This window comes from Apostichopus japonicus, chromosome 2 (assembly GCF_037975245.1).
Source record: "Apostichopus japonicus isolate 1M-3 chromosome 2, ASM3797524v1, whole genome shotgun sequence".
Classification (NCBI taxonomy): domain Eukaryota; kingdom Metazoa; phylum Echinodermata; class Holothuroidea; order Aspidochirotida; family Stichopodidae; genus Apostichopus; species Apostichopus japonicus.
In genome coordinates, this window is record NC_092562.1 from 23457967 (window position 1) to 23476969 (window position 19003).

A 19003-nucleotide genomic window follows, 5' to 3' on the forward strand; every position below is an offset into this window, starting at 1 on the left:
ACGGTCATCTCTTACAGTAAATATATTACTGTCAATTGCGTGATATAATGTTACATGTAAGGACGTCCAGGGCGTGTTTACGGTCAATTTCACATTAGCTATGTCCGACCATGGTCCGACACAGCTATCGACAGTATATAATTTTCACAGAATGAGACATTTGCAGCATACACAGAAGCAGGGTCATGCATGTGGACTCATGGGCATGAGATACTCCGGGTGCTGAAAAATCTTTCCGCGTGGATCTCAAAAAATTGATCCAAAGTCTGCGGCGTTTTACGTCGGTTCTTTTACTCGGAAATCTAAAAAAGCTGATGCTTTTGTTGGATGAGGTATAACTGCAACCTCCAACACACAGAATTGTGACATTTTGAGGAAAAAGGAGTAATATCGTTGATGTTTTTGGCAGCTCAAGTATACGACTTTACACACTAAAAGTATAGTTGTGAGTGAGGTATACAAACGTTGACGTCACATGGTCACCTGATGTCTTAGGAAAGTTTCAGGAATGTCTGAAATAGAAGCTGACTTTTCGTCCCATTTTTCACTTATTTAACGTCCGAAATTGGTAAAGTTAATTACAGCAATGTAATTGGAGTCAGTTAAGGATTACATACATGAAAAATGGTGGGATTTTATGTTCATCGAAAAGTCTCCATAGTTGGTCTTTAAGTGTAAAGAGTTAAACGATAATATGAATGGTTGGATGAAATACTGTAGGTTGAGGGAAATGCAGAGTCTTATGATAGCTTAAATCTCAGGTTTTGATATCTTTTCCCAATTCTGGACTTGTTTTAACCAATAGCTGGATTTTAAATATATATTCCTTCAATTCAAAGCTTAATTTACTCCATCTACTGTAGCTGTGTCCAATTATCTTTGTGACTTAGTTTGTTGCATCATGAAAACTCAATTTTTTTCAAGCAAATGTTAAATTAATACAATTGATGGGATAGCACACATTCTTTGCATTGAAAAGGATATGGCTATAATCTAAGTCCTACTAAGTCATCATGATATAAGATCATATTGTGTTTTGCTCTAGTTCTCTCTCTTTTTGCAGACATTTTATTTTTGTGATTATACCAATAATTTCTATGAGCCAGATCTAATGAAGTGTAAAAGAGCTTACACAGAAGTCTTATAAGTAGTAGTAACGATGGTTTAGGACAATCTATTGTTAAGGGATTATAATAATATTAATATTGTTATTAATATTTTTATGAATTTTTTTATGAATTTTTTTTATGAATTTTTTTATGAATTTTTTTATGAATTTTTTTTATGAATTTATTTATGAATTTTATTTATTAATTTTCTAATTTTATCGATCTATTTTTAAAGTGGTGAGGGGATACGTTCGCAGAATCATGAACCCCAAACATGACATGCCGTAGCCTTATGGCAAGCCGTTTTAACATTTACCTCTCTATTCTACTTAAGTAGAATTAATTCCACTTAAGTAGAATACAATTAAGCTTAAGTGAAATGAATTGCACTTAAGTAGAATTGCATTTTACTTAAGCTTAATTGTATTCTACTTAAGTGGAATTCATATTAGCTTAAGTTCAAACGGTTTTTGTCTACATCGTATTTTACTTAAGTAAAATACAATTCTACTTAAGTAAAATACAATTCTGCTTAAGTAAAATTCAATTCTACTTAAGTAAAATGCAATTCTGCTTAAGTAAAATTCAATTCTACTTAAGTAAAATGCTATTTTACTTAAGCAAAATGGCTTTTCAATTTCACTTAAGCTAAATTGCATTTTACTTAAGTGAAATAGAATTACGCTTAAGTGAAATGTGATTGGTCAATCTATTTCACTTAAGTAAAATGCAATTTAGCTTAAGTAAAATGTGATTGGTCAATCAGTATATGCTACTCATTGCGTCACTGTACTTGCCGCGAAGTCCGACTCTGTATACTATTTTAGGTACCTCACCACGTGTTCATCCGCTCAATAGGGTTACCATTGTCAGAAAAGAGGTAAAAGTACCTAATGTAAAGCTTCCTTAAGCATGTTATCATTTACTGTCATCGTTGTTTCTGCCTTTATATGAAAGAGCATAATTTTAAGTACAGATGGTGTGAAAATAGGGAGGATCGAAGGTGATATAAACCATTTTAAAAATCTTTGGTTAAATGTTGATATTACTCCGTACGAGCATATGGAAGGGTTCAGTGTGATAAACTTGCTCCTCTTCTAGCTCATAATCTAAACGGTCATGATATGGAAGTTTGCAAGTGCCATGATAGGCCACTAGAACACAGCTATCATGTGGTGGGTAGGATATACCAGATGAAAACTTCTATCTATGCTTTGGCAGGTCTTGAAAGTGATGAGTTTAGTGTGTAAGTCAATGGAACAATTAATTGTGATGCGAGACCTATAGAGTTACGTTCAAGACGTACTAGTTACGTAATCATTTGCGGCCATTCCCCCATTCTGCGATACTTATCCAGCTTTCGTTGTGTATATACGAACATAACACCATACTTAGCAAATGGAGCAAAGCTTTGTTTATCACTCAGTCTGAACGTTAGACATTTGGTAAATGCAGCCAGCCAATAAATCGTTGCAAACTGTTGCTGATGCAGTTGGAAAAGCACTTTTGAGGGCAAGGGAACGACTACAACACGACATACCACCAATCAGTGGTACTAGTAGTAGAAGTACCACAAGGCATGGTACCATGTAAACATTGCCCCCAGACCAACCACTTCTCCGCACGAGGTAAATGTTATAACGGCTTGCCATATCCTTCAATTCCACTTAAGCTAAATTGTATTTTACTTAAGTAGAATTGAATTTTACTTAAGTAAAATGCAATTGTATTCTACTTAAGTAAAATACAATTCTACTTAAGTAGAATACAATTTAGCTTAAGTTAAATTCAATTTCACTTAAGCTTAATTGTATTCTACTTAAGTAAAATACAATTTTACTTAAGTAAAATGCATTTAGCTTAAGTGAAAAAGAATGACACTTTTACTTAAGCTAAATTAAATTTTACTTAAGTAGAATTGTATTTTACTTAAGTAGAATACAATTAAGCTTAAGTGAAATTGAATTTAACTTAAGCTTAAAAGAAAGTGGTAATTTTACTTAAGTGGAATACAATTAAACTTAAGTAAAATGCAATTCTACTTAAGTGCAATTCATTTTACTTAAGCTTAATTGTATTCTACTTAAGTGCAATTCATTTCACTTAAGCTTAATTGTATTCTACTTAAGTGGAATTAATTCTACTTAAGTAGAATAGAGAGGTAAATGTTAAAACGGCTTGCCATATAGCCTTAACTTTTCACCACGCTAAGTTTCTAAGTTTTTTTTTATTTTTTTTTTATTTATTTTTTTTTACAAGGCCAAGAACTGTTATTTTATTTATTTATTTTTAAAGTGGTGAGGGGATACGTTCACAGAATCATGAACCCCAAACATGACATGCCGTAGCCTTAACTTTTCACCACGCTAAGTTTCTAAGTTTTTTTTAACGAGGCCAGGTATTTTCACTATATAGGTAATTGTTCCATATGGAGATAAGGTGGATCATAAATATAAAAAAGAAAAAGAGAGACTAAGTAAGAATAAATAATATACATAAATAAATAGCTATCGAGAACAATAAATAAATAAATAACTTAAATTAATGAAAAGAAAGAAAAGACAATGCATGTTTAAGGAAGTCGGATCAGTCTGCTCTTTCTGGAGAAATTGGTGGCCCTAAAAAAGAGCCGTTGGAAGCCGTTGGTAAGTTGTCCTACCATTCGATGATGGCCAACTCCTGCTCGAACTCCACCGTCAACTTGTAGCGGAGTGCCTCTTTCTGTACTGCAAACCAGTCGAATTGGGCCAATAGCAGGTAAGTCAGTAAAAATCTAACCTGACGTGTCCTGTGTTCCGTTTCATTGGCCGGAGTTTGGTACTGGACGTCGTGCACCGAATCCTTCAGCCATATACGCTTATCTCTGATCCCACTGTGTCTGACTCTGACCGTCACTTCTTTTAGGAAAATCCTAAACTTGGCTCTGTTGCAAAACCTAACGAAAGTGTCGCTGTGAACGATCTTTTCAAACTCCTCCTTAAAGAGAAGTTTCAACTCTTCGCCGTACGCCTGGTATAATTGCCTAGCACTTGCCATTATAGTTATGGAAATGTACAATTTGGAAGTTCAAAAACGAATGAAGTTTTGAATAAGATGAAAACTCTTTTTAAAGGAAAAAGGTAAGAAAAAGATTGCAGGTGCTCTTTGTTCACGAGTCTAAAGCTCCAGAGTGAAGCCGGTGATTATCTTTTAACCGACCATTAGGTGGTGGGGTACGCAGCTTAAAAAAAAACAAGGTTCAAGTTAGGAGAAGTTTTAGGGATTACCGGTACTCTTTGTTTGACGTAGATAAGGAGCTAATTTAAAAGCACGCTGGTACCATCAGAGGGTCTTCAGTGAATGAGGGGGTTTAACTCAGTCATTAGCAAAAAATAAAGGTTAAAGTTAGGTTTGACGTTCGATAAGGAGCCTAGCTCTAATGGGCGTTGGTACCAGCAGAGTGTCTTCGATGAATGAGGGGTTTAACTCAGTCATTAGCAAAAATAAAGGTTAAAGTTAAAAAACACGAAAGTTGTGTAACAACAAGTTTAAGTTTGTCGAGGGCTGATTGACAGGTTGAGCCTGTAATGGATTTAAGTCTAGGGGGAAAGGATGTTAATGGCCTATCCTAAGTCGAATAACCAATCACGCGCTCAGATTGATTTCAGACATGCGCATTGAAGGATTGAGTGGTAGGGCCATCCTAAATCGAATAACCAATCACGGGTCTAATTGTTTTTAGACATGCGCACTAAAGAAATGAGCATGAGGGCCACGTCGTTTCAGTTTCGCAGGCCTCACTCTTACCCACGCGTTTGATCAAGATAGAAGTCATTTGACATCACCAACTTGTCGAAATATTCGTTCTAAGTTTTCATACGCTCGTAAACTAAAAACCAAAATATCAAGCATGGATGCCACGAATCAAAAAATTGTTGCTGCTTCTTGCTTTGAGGATTTGGAAGTCATCGCTGCTGAGGAAATCCTGAACGAGGGGGAACGTGAGCAATTTTTTGAGCGCATGTGTGATTTTTTACATCCGGAGGATCAGCCTAGCGATAACGTATCATCCAGTCAACAAGAAAGAGGTAAGACGTTCATTTCATTCGAATATATATTCACGTATAGGTTTAGAAGGAATCGTTTATTCAATTCAAAATAGAAAACATTCCAAATTAAACTAAATTCAGTAACAGTTACGATTAGACTCTTTAACCCTGTATTTAATTTTCTGCTCTGTGTTCTTAATGATTTGTATTTTATTTGTACGTGTTCTTAACAGATATGGTCAGAGAATGGTTAAACGAGTCCGAGTTGCCCAAAATGGATGCCTTGGAGACTATGGTATTAGACTGGCTAGTTGATGGCGGGGAATGTGAAGGGGTTACTGATGAAGAAATGATTTCAGTTATCCCTACGCTTCCTCCTGTCCATGAAAGTGCATCTACCGCCCCTATTCGACAACAAGACACAGACCAGGATATTGTAGGAAGGATCAACAAAGGATCTTTGCCTTCTGGACTCTCTACGCAAGCGCCCCCCGAACAAACCGGAGAAGGCTGTAAACGCCTAAGGGATATCGCAGAAGAAGAAGGAGACATTGACCCTTCATCTGAGCATGACACCAGTCAAGACAGTTTCAGTAATTATGATGTAAGTGAATTTTATAATATTGATAAAGTGACTGAAAAATATGTTAAAAAATTCAAAGCGACATCAAACGATTACTGTATTACGTTTAACTTAATAGAAAATGACAGAGTCAATATTGATAATTTCCCCCAAATTTTAGGTCAGATATTTGATCATTTATTAGGTAATGAATTAAGTTCTAATATATCGCCTCACGATATGGTTCGCATTGTTATTACATCAGAACAATTAGATACACCTATTGCGTTACTGTTCATAAGACGTCGTGACGTGACAGTGGAGAAAATTATGGCCGAAATCCAGAAGGTTTTACAGTCCAATCGGGAATTATATCTAGACAGTGAACTTACTGTAGGCTGAATTTGATCCATTTGAAAATGCCTTCAGGTGGGGGTAGGTCTAACCGGTATAAATTTACCAGTAGACAATCAATTGATGATTTTTTTCGTGGTAAGCAATGCATCATTTCCATTCCACGGGGTAACGATGAACTTTGTTGCGCTCGAGCTCTAGTGACAGCCCTTGCTATAAAAGACAAAAATCACCCTAAGTTGAGTCAAATAAAAAAGGGTAGAAAGATTCAGCTCGAATTAGCGAAAGAATTACACGAAAATGCGGGGGTACCCCAAGGAATGTGCGGTATTCCAGAACTGCAAACTTTTCAAAATCATTTTGGTCGCCGTTTTCAAATAATTGTTTTAAGCGGTTTACAGTCCCCCGAAGTGATTTTCAAAGGCTCAGATTTAGCGATAGGGAAACAAATTTTTCTCCATTTGCACGACGGACACTATCATTTATTACTTCAACCAAACGCTTTTTACGGTAAAGGATACTATTGTCATTTTCACAATACATTGTACGATGATCGCTTCAGACACGTATGTGAGAGTACATGCAACGTTTGTTTTGCAGGAAATTGCAAGACCGAAGTGAATAATCAATGGATTCATTGTAACAAGTGTAACCGTGAATTTAAAAATGAAAACTGTTTTAGAAATCATATCAACGAAAAAAGCAAAGGTGATTCTATGACTGTTTGTGAACGGTTTCGACAATGTAAACACTGCGATCGGTTAGTGAGGTTAAGGAAAACCAGGGACGGGGGTTACAGCAAGCATAATTGTAATGAGTATTATTGTAAGATTTGTCATTTGACTGTAACAGATGGTCATAAGTGTTCTATTCAAGTGCATAAGCATAAACAAGAGCCTTTGGAAAAAGAAGGGGAAGAGGGTCAGGAGATGGGGGAAGTGTGTGCGCAACAGGGTTCAAGTCATAAAGAAGACAATGAACAAAACTCTGCCCCTCGCGCGTACATATTTTATGATTTTGAGACCATCCAAGAAAGTGGAACACATGTGCCAAACTTATGTGTTGCCCAGGTGGTTTGTGAGGGGTGTATCTCTGAATCATTTGAGACTGTGTGTAATTTCTGTGGGGATAAACAAGTCATATTTTCGGGGGCTAACACTCAAAACAAATTCGGGGAATGGTTTATTAAAAAAGAGAATACGACTTTTATAGCGCATAATTTCAAAGGGTTTGACGGGTATTTTATTTTGGATTTTCTTTACAAATTAGGGTTGACGCCGAACATCATTACCACGGGCGGGAAAATTATGCAAATTGAACTGTCGAGTCAAAAGATTCGGTTTATCGATTCCCTTAATTTTATGCCTATGCCTTTAGCTGCTCTCCCCAAAACGTTTGGGATCGATGAGTTGAGGAAAGGCTATTTTCCACATTTATTTAATACCGAGGCAAATCAAAACTATGTGGGCCCTTTGCCCGATGCATCCTTTTACACACCAAATGCCATGTCGGTTAAAAAGAGAAAGGAGTTTTTGAGTTGGTATGAAAGTGAACTTCAGAAGAATGTCCCGTTTGACTTTCAAAAGGAAATAGTGTTGTACTGTATTAGTGATGTTGATATTTTGAGACGTTGTTGTTTATTTTGTCGTGAATTCTTCATGGCAATTACAGAGAAAGACTTGCGAGGCGTTGACCCTTTCAAACATTGCATGACGATAGCCTCCGCATGTAATTTAGTGTTTAGGCGTAATTTTTTGAAGCCAGCTAATACAATTGCAGCCTTCCATCATCAAAAACAAAAGCAAAATTCTTATGTATCGCTTCAGTGGTTACGGTACGAAAGTGTTAGGAGGAACATATACATACAACATGCTCAGAATGAAGGGGAAAGGAAAATGGGACCGTACTGGGTAGATGGGTTTGCTACGGAGGGTACGTTATTTTTGAATTTCAAGGGTGTTGGTGGCACGGATGTCCGACGTGCTATGACGAGGACACGATACATCCGTATCATCAAATTACAATGGGGGAGCTCTACAATCGGACTGTAAAGAGAAAGCAATTCTTTCGTGATGTTTATCCGGGTCATGTTTACGTAGAAATGTGGGGGCACCAATGGAATCAATTAAAACTAGATCTGTCCCTCGATATGAAAATGTGCATTGCACAGGTACCAAGAAACCTCGAGCCATTGAATCCTCGAGAAGCATTTTTTGGGGGAAGAACCAATGGAGTCAAATTACTTCATGAAGTTCAAGGGGGTGAACAAATTAAATATGTCGATTTTTGTTCTCTGTATCTGTACGTCAACAAGTGTTGCTCCTATCCTATGTATCACCCAAAAGTGGTGACTGATGATTTATCACATGATATGTCTCAGTACTATGGATTAGTGCGGTGTAAGATACTACCCCCCAGAAATTTATTTCACCCAGTACTTCCAGTCAAAATACATAACAAACTGATGTTTCCCCTTTGTTTGAGTTGTGTTTCAAGTAAATGTCAAACCCCCTGTACACATTCTGATTCAGAAAGAGCACTCACTGGTACATGGGTAACGCTTGAAGTTCAGCAAGCGGTTGCAAAAGGCTACAAAATTTTGAACGTCGATGTTGTATGGCATTTCGAAAACAGGGCACAGTATGATAAAGAAAAGAAAACGGGGGGTTTGTTCACTGACTACATCAACACGTTCTTGAAAGTCAAACAGGAAGTTTCGGGGTGGCCTTCATGGTGTATCACTGCAGACGATCGAGACAAGTACATTGCAGACTATGCAGCAAACGAGGGCATTGAATTAGATTCAAGCAAGATTAACTATAATCCTGGGCTCAGAGCACTAGCTAAACTAATGCTGAACAGCTTTTGGGGAAAATTCGGTCAGCGGTCAGATTTGGAAAAAACCGAAGTCGTGACCAACGTGTCACGCCTTTACGAATTAATACAAGACTCTGACAAAACTGACGTAAGAAACATACGTTTAATTAACGGGGAAATCGTAGAAGTTTGCTACAAAGAGTACCAGGAATTTGCTCAACCCAATGCCCGTGTTAATGTCGTAATTGCAGCCTTTACAACTTGTTACGCTAGACTGCGTTTGTACGATGTACTCGATCGTTTGCAGGAAAGAGTTTTATACTTCAACACAGATAGTATAATCTATGTTACGAAGCCAGGGGAATGGGAACCACCCACCGGGGATTATCTCGGGGACTTGACTAATGAAATCGATCCAAAGGACGGACAGTTCATTGCTTCCTTTTGTACAGGTGGGCCAAAAAATTACGCCTATACGTTAGATAGTGGCATGTCCGTATGCAAAGTTCGCGGAATTACTTTAAATTATGAAAACACTCAAAAAGTGAATTACAATACTTTGTATGAAATGGTACAATCAGTGAATGAGAAAAAACAACCTCCCGTCGTAACGGTCACTGATACACATAAAATCACCCGGGATGTCAAAAGAAGGAAGATCATCAATAAGACGATGAAAAAAGATTACAGAGTCGTTTACGACAAAAGAATCATTTTAGATGAATTCAGAACCGTACCTTATGGATTTGATTTCTAAGACGTAATGTCATCAATGGGGGAGGGGGGTTATATGGGACGGTGGGAAAAAATGGAAGGTATGAGTAAAAGTCGTAAGATGTAAATATGAGAGAATATTATATGGATATATATTTTGAGAATTTATTATTTAACGTAATTGTTTGTAAAATGAATTTCAATTGAAGAAAAAACATATTGAAATAAAAGAAAGAAAAAAGAGAAGGGTATTGACCCCCCCACACACCCCATCATATTTCGTGTTTTGTTTCACTTACTTTTGCGTCTTCTTTATTTATGTTCCTCTTTTGTATTTAAAAGCTAAGATGATATATGATGAACTACTGATGAAGGAAGTAATGACGGATTATAAAAAATATAAAATATAAAAATAATAAATAAATGAAAATAATTATTACAGGGCTTCCCATTTTAACCATTTATGCCGTTTAGACATTGGTCTAGCTGGAGATGATCTACGAGAATTTCTTTTCCCGGGAGGAGTGGGTAATAATCGGGCGGGTGGATCCTTCAATTGGTGCATATATTGTCGCCTTGTTACATTTCCGACATAGGCTTCGGGAAAATTGATTGTCATTAAACCTCTCATAAACTGTTGCCACCCAATAGGATTAAAATCTTTACGCGATTGTAACAGATCGAGGATTAAGTCGGTGATGTTAGAACCGACTACTGGATTACCCTCATAGATTAACTCCCCTTTTAAATTCCAGTCGATAGTAGGTTCATGATCTGATAAACGCTGATGATGAATACGGTCTAACAAAAGTTTAGCCTTGTTTTTAATAGATTTTGGAAAATGTTTGATTAATTGATAATTTGGTTCCTCCTTGGAAGATTGATCCTTCTTAATAGGGGTAGTAGTTTGACTCTGGGACTGATCCATCGTCGTCGTCGTATCGCTCATAACACGCAGCGCGATAGGTTCCCCAACTGTTTTTTCTGCGTCCAAATAGCGTTGTAGAATCTGATGGTACAAGTCCACTTTTTCGTACAGGGTTAGGTCCTTCCTATCTAGAGTGTTTTTCATGGCTTCATCCAATTGGTGGAGTCGAGATGGTGTTTTATCCTGATTGGTTGCGTGAACCACTCGAGCCACATCCTGAGGCATCAGAACCATCTTCTTGGTATATTGCATGATATTTTATTGTTGCGTCACAGCACCTAGTAACATGCCTCCCAAAGATTGAATGATAGGTTTTAATATTAAACTCAAAAAGCCTCCCCTCTGTATTAATATATCCTTGCGCTTTTTATTGGATAGGCGTTTGTTGGATAGTTCCCTGAGATGTTTCTTGTACCGCGACAATTTCGACTTCTGGACGCGAGATAATGGCACATTTCCTTTTACAACATTGGCGGAGCATTCACATAAACTTTTGATTAACTGGGGGTCCGCGTGTTGTAGGAAAGCCTTTCGCTGTTTGGGGGAACATTTCGATAAAAAATCAATTTCCCGGGCATGGTTTCTCAAGCGACGTGATGGTGGTGCCATGTCTGCGTTTCAGATAAAAAATGAAGGCCTTAGATCTGTGTGTCTATGTTTTATCAGTTTGTGTTTATTTCCTTCGATCATTTGGGTACGTATGCATACTGCGTCTCATGTGGAAAAATGTTTGTACGAAGACGAAAATCCTCGGGCGTGTAAGGCTTTAAATCGATGAAGAGGTATCCGTATGGATTCTTGGTAGCATCTGCAAACGCTTCTTGCATAAATTTGACTTGACCAGGATACATCTGTTTGGCCAAATTTGAGACTTGGGTTTTGTCTCTCGGGTTTTTAAATAACACGATATAATGTGCATTCAGTGTGATATTACGCGTTTCCTTTGCCCCATAAAAGAAATTTTGTAAAATTTATATCACGGAAATGTTTCTGTGATGTGATCCTTTGGAGAACAAATCAGTTATGCGTTGATCGTTCCCATGTGACGTCATAATATCGTCTAAAATCATCAACGTTTTGTAAGTTGGGTCAAGATATGTCTCCAAATCCGTCGGGAGACCTTCAACAAAACGGATGTTAGAGAGGGCAGCAGACAGCTCCATAAAAGCTGGCTGGTATTCCCCATAGCAATACACAATCCTCTCAGGCGTTCCTTCAATGACATCTTGCGTCAAAATTTTCTTTACAAACTGCGTTTTACCACAACCAGTAGGCCCTGCAATGACGCACGTAAAGGGATGTTGTAGTTTCGTCGAATGCATTTAGAGAAATGAACCCGTTTTCAAATGTTACCCTAAATATAAAGAGAAAACAAATGTCTCGACTACGAAAACGGTGCACAGTCGTCTCATGGCCGTTATCGTCATTAGCCTACGCATAATTGAATCCTGATTACCACGCACACTCCTTTTTAAAAATGATTCTGGCAATTTGAAATGCCAAATATTCGTCATCTACGATAGGTAGGGCGACGTCATAGCGTCGTTCGATAAATGCATTGACCAAAGAGTTGTTTAGTTGCCAATCCTTCGTAAACTGGTTGACGATTCGCGACATGGACAGACCTCTAACTCTGTGCAATAAAAAATACAAACAGTGTTGGCCACACGCTGTTGAAAAGAAGTCTTGTATCTGCTTGTCATTTACTTTCAGGGGTGATTTTGAAGCGTGTCTTCTTAGAAATGGTCTAAAGTAAGAGGCGCATGCTTCGGGAGAACGTCCAAAGGAGTCAAAGAATTCTGTTTGCTCAACGCCAACGAAAATAGCCACCCAATGACTTCCCGGTTCTTCTTTTATATCCGTGTTTGCTATAAGACACCATGGGGGTTTCATGCGTTGAGTGGGCAGGCAGTCCGCTGGAAATACCCCTCGACATAAAGGGCGCAACATTGCGTCTGACTTGATGATCGTCATTAATTGTTTTGTATTCATGGTGATTACAGAGAAGAGCGTTAAAAGTCTATGAATACGTTGCGAGTTTTATCCACTTCTACCACGGCGTCATATTCAGCGTATACAACCACATTTACACTTCTGGTCAATGCGTGCTCAAATTGCATTTCAAGGCGCACATTACCGTTTTTGCGGAGATTAAAGTGGCCTCCGCTCGCTAGGTCAGGGGTCATGTCAAAGGCATACAACGTGTAACCTTTGGCGTAGTCACTTCGGCTGATCTGATTGCCTTTGTCACTAAACATACTATTTAATCCCGAATAAAGGGTCTGATAGGCCATGATGTAGCGGTCATCCGTAAAACTAGAGCGTAACGGTTTCCATGGTAGCTGTTCACCGTCGACGTATAACGCTAAAAAGTTCAGATGATGGTGATAAAAATTAAATGGGTTTCTGTTGTAAGCACCATTAAAAGCTTCCGTGTCAACAATTCCCAACACCACTCGTTTCGGTAGATTACCCAAGAACAAACTTTCCCGTTTGAAGATTAAGTTTCCTCTCGGGATGGAAAGCGATGTGACTTCTACTCTGTTGATAGGGTATTTAGCAGTGCCTTGCTCCAAAGCCTTGGCATGTGCTAAAGCCACTTCAGGGTGAACTTTAACATGACGTACGTAAAGCGAAGCATCCACAATGCGAACTTTAAAAGATGCGTTTGCTTCACTGGACAAGAGACAAAAAGCATCTTTGTTACGGTGTAACTTCATTTTCATTTCAACACCACCTAATAACATCTTTTGCTGAACAAACATATCACAATGTAAGGGGCCAACCAGATCGACGACCTTACTATTCTTAACAAATTCGTATCTGGCTTTTAGGCCTTCATTCACCACTTGTTGATCTCCGTTGGGATTACAAGAATCCATTTTTCCAGCAGTATCTTTGAAGAACAGGCTTCCAGTGAGTTGAGATTCCTTGGCTTCCGGGCCATAAGAGAGCAATGTCTCCATCATCGCACGATAGGCGTAAGTATTCGTTGAAGGCGTTACCAGACGATCGTTTAACGTGACATCTACTTCGGAAAAGAGAGACTGTAATAACAAATTAACGGGACCAACGTTTGCGTCCGGCGGGAGATCATCGCCGTTACTTTGACTCAACTTTGCCCTCACGTGAAGAATAGTTTGAGACAGATCGAGATAATCCTTGGTCGATCCCTGCACGGAAAATTGTATCGGGGATGTATCGGTGATATTAGTGAGAGGATGATATTGAATCCAATTGCCCTTCACGATACTGGTTTGTGTTGGGGGTACTGTGAACAAATCCAACTCTGATTTCATGCACTCGCATGAATTATTGTGAACAAGGGCCATGATGGTGATGATGATGATGATTACACGTCGAAAATATCCAGAGACCTCTTCACTCGCTTGGTTCGTTGTCTTCTGACGTTTTTTGGCTTTGCTTTTCTTTTTAAAGGTTTCCTTCTCGAAGTTGATCCTTCCAGTACACTCGTGACCATCCGTTGTCCTGCTTGACCAAGTTGTCGCTTAGCAGAGGTTTTAATGTGTTCTCCTTGCAGCGCATCGTTCATAATTTCCGTTCCCGTATACAACGCCTGTTTGCCCAGTGTTTTAGCCCCACTCTTTAAAAATGGAAGGGCTGATCTGGCTAATCGCCCTAAGATACCTCCTAATCCGTGTCCTCTCTGATGGTGGTAACCAGTGAACACTGGAAGTCCACGTCCTACCTGGCGAAGGTAGTAGTCTTCAAATGAATTCTTCATATTGATACGTTTAGGATTAGGTAAAAAGGGAAGATTTACTCTGCTTGAAGTGGAGTTTCACGATCACACGCCCAAGTTGAAATGGAATCATTTGTCCGAGATCATCCCTTAAATCTATTTGGATGTTTTCGATCATTCGGGATCGAACGGGAATGTAATGCGGATTGGTGTACGACACCGTGATGTGCTCCCCTGGGCGTTTATCTCCTATTTTAACAACTCGCAGTAAGGGCACGTGAGCATTCCCTACCCTCTGATGATCGACTATGTCACTGTAAACAAAAAAACTGGTGACGCCATTGTGTACATCTGAGACAACGTCACCGATGTTGAATCCCTCCGTACATATCTTGTTATGGTCTAAGAAACCAAACATTTGACTGAGACCTTGAAGAGCGAGGCTGTAACCTCTTCTTACTCTCACCGCAGTTTTGAAAGAATGCTTGTTGAGATGTAGTTTCACGTTGGATGTCTCCGCTGGGGTTAATTCGTCGTGAAAGGCATCTATGACTTCCTGTATGGTGTCATAATATCCCTCGGGTAAACAAATCTCTCTCGTTGAGGAGCATGCTACAATTTTTATATGTCACATTGTGCCAATTGAAAGGATACTGAATTTCACAAAGCGCTACTTCCCAATTCCCTGATAATACAATAGGCTCTGCCAACTGCGACGTGAAACTAGAAAGCGTGTTACGTGGAAAATATTCGTATGAACTGTTGCTAGGCAACGTCACGTAAAAGTGCGATGCCATCATATCTTGTCCACGTCCTTCACCCAACTGTTAAATTTTGCTGGATATCCCTGCCATTTAACGAGATATTCAGTGCGGCCTCCTCGCTTTCGCTTCTTCAAAACTTTTTCGACTCTAAATAGGGCGCTCTCATCGACGTGAACACTTTGTAGTTCATGTTCATAAAAGTTACCCTCAATGGCCTCACCATCCCAGTCCTGGAGTTTGTATACGGGTATAGGTTTGGGTTTCCGCTTCACTACCGTGAATACTTCTTCACTCCAATTAGGTAAATAACCCTTTTCAAATTTGAGTTTTGATTTTGCAATTCTAACTCTTTCCTCTAAGTTAAATTTAAAATTGTCATTCGGTTTCCGTGCTATTGAAGGATATAACGTCTGCCACACCCGTCCTTCATTTTCCTTTGAAACGTCTATGGGTCGCATTTTAATGGATCTGTGATACGCACGTTTGTAACCTTTTACGAGTTTGGGTAAAACGGCGATGTATTTCAGAGAATTGCGATAGGTAAAGTCTTTCCACATCCTCGATTTCAAAGTGCGGTTGAACCTTTCCACGACAGAAGCTTTAGTTTCATTGTTGGTCGTGAAATAATGAATGTTTTTATCTTTTAAAAATCTTTGAACGTTTTTATTTAAAAATTCCCCACCTCTGTCAGTATGAATTTGTAATGGCATTCTGCCTGAGGAAAACATGGTTTTTATAGCGTTCAATACGGTAGGACCAGATTTATTTTTGATCGGTACTACCCATGCGTGCTTCGATAAGACATCGATGCACGTTAACAAAAATTTAAACCCCCGATTGTACCGCAAAGGGAACTTAAATCAACCAAATCCATCTCCCATTGGTGATCCATTGCACTAACCAAAACTCTATTTCTAGAGAAAAGTCTCCTTGAGCTTTTATGTAGCGTATACGTATTTTGTTTTTTCATCCAGTCAAGAATTGCCTTTCGGGTAAGCTGATGCACCCCTTCCTTTTTGACTTCTGAGTAAAGTTTGTTAACCCCTCCATAACTCGCAGGGTGTTGGGGTCGTAATAAATCTTGTGCAAGTAGTCCTCGTGGTTTGCATCCATGGTGGGGGGAGGGACAAGGTTCTTTGTTATGAGAGGAGCGGACAGTGAATGATAAACTCTCCTCGATATCATTATCCTAAATGGCTACAAGGTGTTGGTACTATATCATTTGTAAGGGGGGGGGAGGGGAAGGGGAAATAATGGGGGAACGGGGAACATGCGAGGGAGGGATGGGATGGTGTAGCTTAATATTCCTGACAAATAAAAATAAAATTACGGAGACTTGTAAGCCAAAAAACGACAAACGAACAAATGTGTAACTGTCGTATATAGACTGTAATTGAGATTAAAAATTTAAAAAAAAAAAAAAAAAATGCTTAAGATAATATTTGTTTAGCTTTTACTTACAACACAATCATTTACATTTATTTTAACTAACATCTTAATTATGTATTGTTTACGTTACACATTTTTAATCATTATTACTTATTCTTGACATTATTCTTAACAAATCAACATTTTCACGTAATACCCAATGCACACAATAATAACTTATCCACAATTCCTCTGGTGGCATATTTATCTTCAATGCACGACATTCCACCAGACTTTTGGTCTTAAAAATATGTTCAATGTCCAAGTTTCTTACGGAATCATCCAGGAACATTGCGAGGCGGTCATCGTCCGTGGCCATGAGACACCAGTCGTGCTCAATCTGACTCGGATGGTCCACACTACATCCGTAACACAAATCATCGCATTTTTGTTTTATGGTATGCCAAAGCTCTTGGCAAATCACATTCTTTGCTAAACGTTGCATCATCTTTTCGTGTTCGGTTGTCGTTGTCTGGACCTCATCTACGACGATGCCTTTTTCAAACAGCCTCTTTGGTTGGCATCTGGGGTTTCGCCTCTTGATGTGCCTAGACACTTTGGGGGCCACTACATCCGGTTGTCGTGCATTCACGCTCGGGGTCTCCAGTTCTGCCTCCTCATCCGAATCCAATACCCAGATCACTTCAGTTTCATCCTGAAACATAGTACGAACAACATGTGAATACTAAATCCTGTTACAATCAGCAATCATCGCTGCGAGCTTTTCGTCAATGTCAGGCACAATACTCTCCAACCACATCCACTGCTCCCCCGTTATATTTATACCTTTCTTTGTCGGATAACATTTTCCAAACTTACTGTATCGTGTGTGTTCACGTAGACTGATAAATGTCTTCCCCATCCAACGAGATAAGTCTATCATTTTGAAAGGTTTTTCAAGCGTGTTAGTTTCATTCTCAGGTTGTAAATGATGTTTTTCATATACTGAACGTGAAGGCAAAGGGTTCTTTTCAACTTCCTTCAACGCATTACTAATACGCGTAATTAAAATTTTTAGTTCACCCTACTGTTTGACGGATAAAGTAAGCCCTGATTTTCCCGGTAGTAATGCATCACATCCATCCTTGCTATAAAATTGTCTTATGGTAACGTAAGCCTTGCCACGAAATGTATGTAACTGTACATGCGTATTGCCTTCGAGATGAAACAGAGCAGGTTTACTCACATGCGTTGGTTTGCAACCCGCTTCGTCGTAACCCTCTGTCAATGGCGATATCGTTGGTGGAGGTGACTGCGACGACCGCTTAGTAGGGCTCGGCCATTGTAGACGGGTTTCCTCGTCTTGAGGTGTTGGTGGCGTTACATCTTTTCCCAATTTGGCCATTTTAATAATGTTCAAGTCCAAAGGCACTGCGTTTTGACGGCGCAGTCTCTTCAAGCCTTGACGCACATCGGTACATAGTGTCGAAGTTTCGATTGAGGAAGCCATGATATGAATGTCGTCCAAATCAAGAATCCGTAAAAATGACTAAGTCCAAACTTTAAGATAGTTGAAACAGCAAAAATGTTCTAAGTCCAAACTTTTGAGAAGTTTGAAGCAGCAAAAATATTCTAAGTCCGAACTTTCTGATAGTTGAACAGCAAAAATATTCTAAGTCCAAACTTTTGAGAGGTTTGAAGCAGCAAAAATATTCTAAGTCCGAACTTTTCAGGTTGTTGAACAGCAAAAATATTCTAAGTCCAAACTTTTGAGAGGTTGGAAGCAGCAAAAATATTTTAAGTCCGAACTTTTCAGGTAGTTGAGCAGCAAAAATATTCTAAGTCCAAAGATTTCAGATAGTTGAACAGCAAAAATATTCTAAGTCCAAAGAGTTGAGATTGGCCGAGGAACGATGTGAACAGTGAGATGCTTCGATGCAGAGTGATCTAATAAAGGGTTTTACAACACACCAATATCTCTGTTTTTAATCTTAGAACAATGAAACGCCTATAAGCCTTTTCCATCAAAAACATAGGGTTAAACACGTGGGTACCCTTATCCGCCCTTAATCATTGCTTTCATAATGAAGCTACGTCCGTCTGTCTCCTTATGACACAAATAAACCCGTATAGTGAAAATGACCCTCATCCCATTTTCAAAGTGATTATTGGTTTTTTACAATAATCCGTCGCAATCATTTCTAAAGCTTTCTTTACTTCCGCTTCGCCATCATTCTTATCATCTTACATAAGAGCACTCTACTTAAGCTCCTCATTAAGATACCTTTTCAATCATTAACACACCCCCCGCTGTTAAATGCCAATCATGTCAGAACTTGTTGCCAACGTGTCATGTTTCTCTCTCAAAACTTTGGAAAAGGAGGGCGCACTTAAGCCTAAAACTTTGTTAATAGAGGGCGTTCTGTCATATGACATCATACAATTTATTTTACTAAAACATAATGATAACAATAAAACATATAAAAATCATATATCAAAATCATATATCAAAATTCATATCAAAATTCATAAAAAAAATTCATAAAAAAATTCATAAAAAAAATCATAAAAATATTAATAACAATATTAATATTAATATAATCCCTTAACAATAGATTGTCCTAAACCATCGTTACTACTACTCTTATATCATTTT

At 38.6% G+C, this 19003-nt stretch overlaps 4 protein-coding genes across 10 annotated transcripts in view; 3 read left to right on the forward strand and 1 right to left on the reverse strand.

The window, feature by feature from the left end:
* Nucleotides 1-19003, forward strand: part of LOC139982824 (uncharacterized) — a 220871-nt gene that overhangs the window by 91206 nt on the left and 110662 nt on the right. The gene's annotated exons all lie outside the window — the stretch shown is intronic.
* On the forward strand, nucleotides 675-7106 carry LOC139983067 (uncharacterized). Of its 2 annotated transcripts, XM_071996417.1 has the most exons (3): nucleotides 675-5176; nucleotides 5371-5741; nucleotides 6654-7106. In XM_071996417.1, exons 1-3 carry the CDS (start codon nucleotides 4999-5001, stop codon nucleotides 6672-6674), a joined length of 570 nt encoding a protein of 189 aa, XP_071852518.1. In that variant the 5' UTR covers nucleotides 675-4998; the 3' UTR covers nucleotides 6675-7106. The 2 variants fall into 2 exon arrangements, with proteins under 2 accessions (XP_071852518.1, XP_071852510.1); XM_071996409.1 differs by lacking the exon at nucleotides 6654-7106 and having other exon boundaries at nucleotides 5371-6585.
* Nucleotides 6654-8138, forward strand: LOC139983058 (uncharacterized). The gene has a single exon (XM_071996402.1). It carries the CDS (start codon nucleotides 6770-6772, stop codon nucleotides 8102-8104), a length of 1335 nt encoding a protein of 444 aa, XP_071852503.1. The 5' UTR covers nucleotides 6654-6769; the 3' UTR covers nucleotides 8105-8138.
* Nucleotides 16350-18985, reverse strand: LOC139983102 (uncharacterized). The gene is made up of 2 exons (XM_071996461.1): nucleotides 17594-18985; nucleotides 16350-17062 (listed from the first exon to the last, which is right to left on the reverse strand). Exons 1-2 carry the CDS (start codon nucleotides 17855-17857, stop codon nucleotides 16505-16507), a joined length of 822 nt encoding a protein of 273 aa, XP_071852562.1. The 5' UTR covers nucleotides 17858-18985; the 3' UTR covers nucleotides 16350-16504.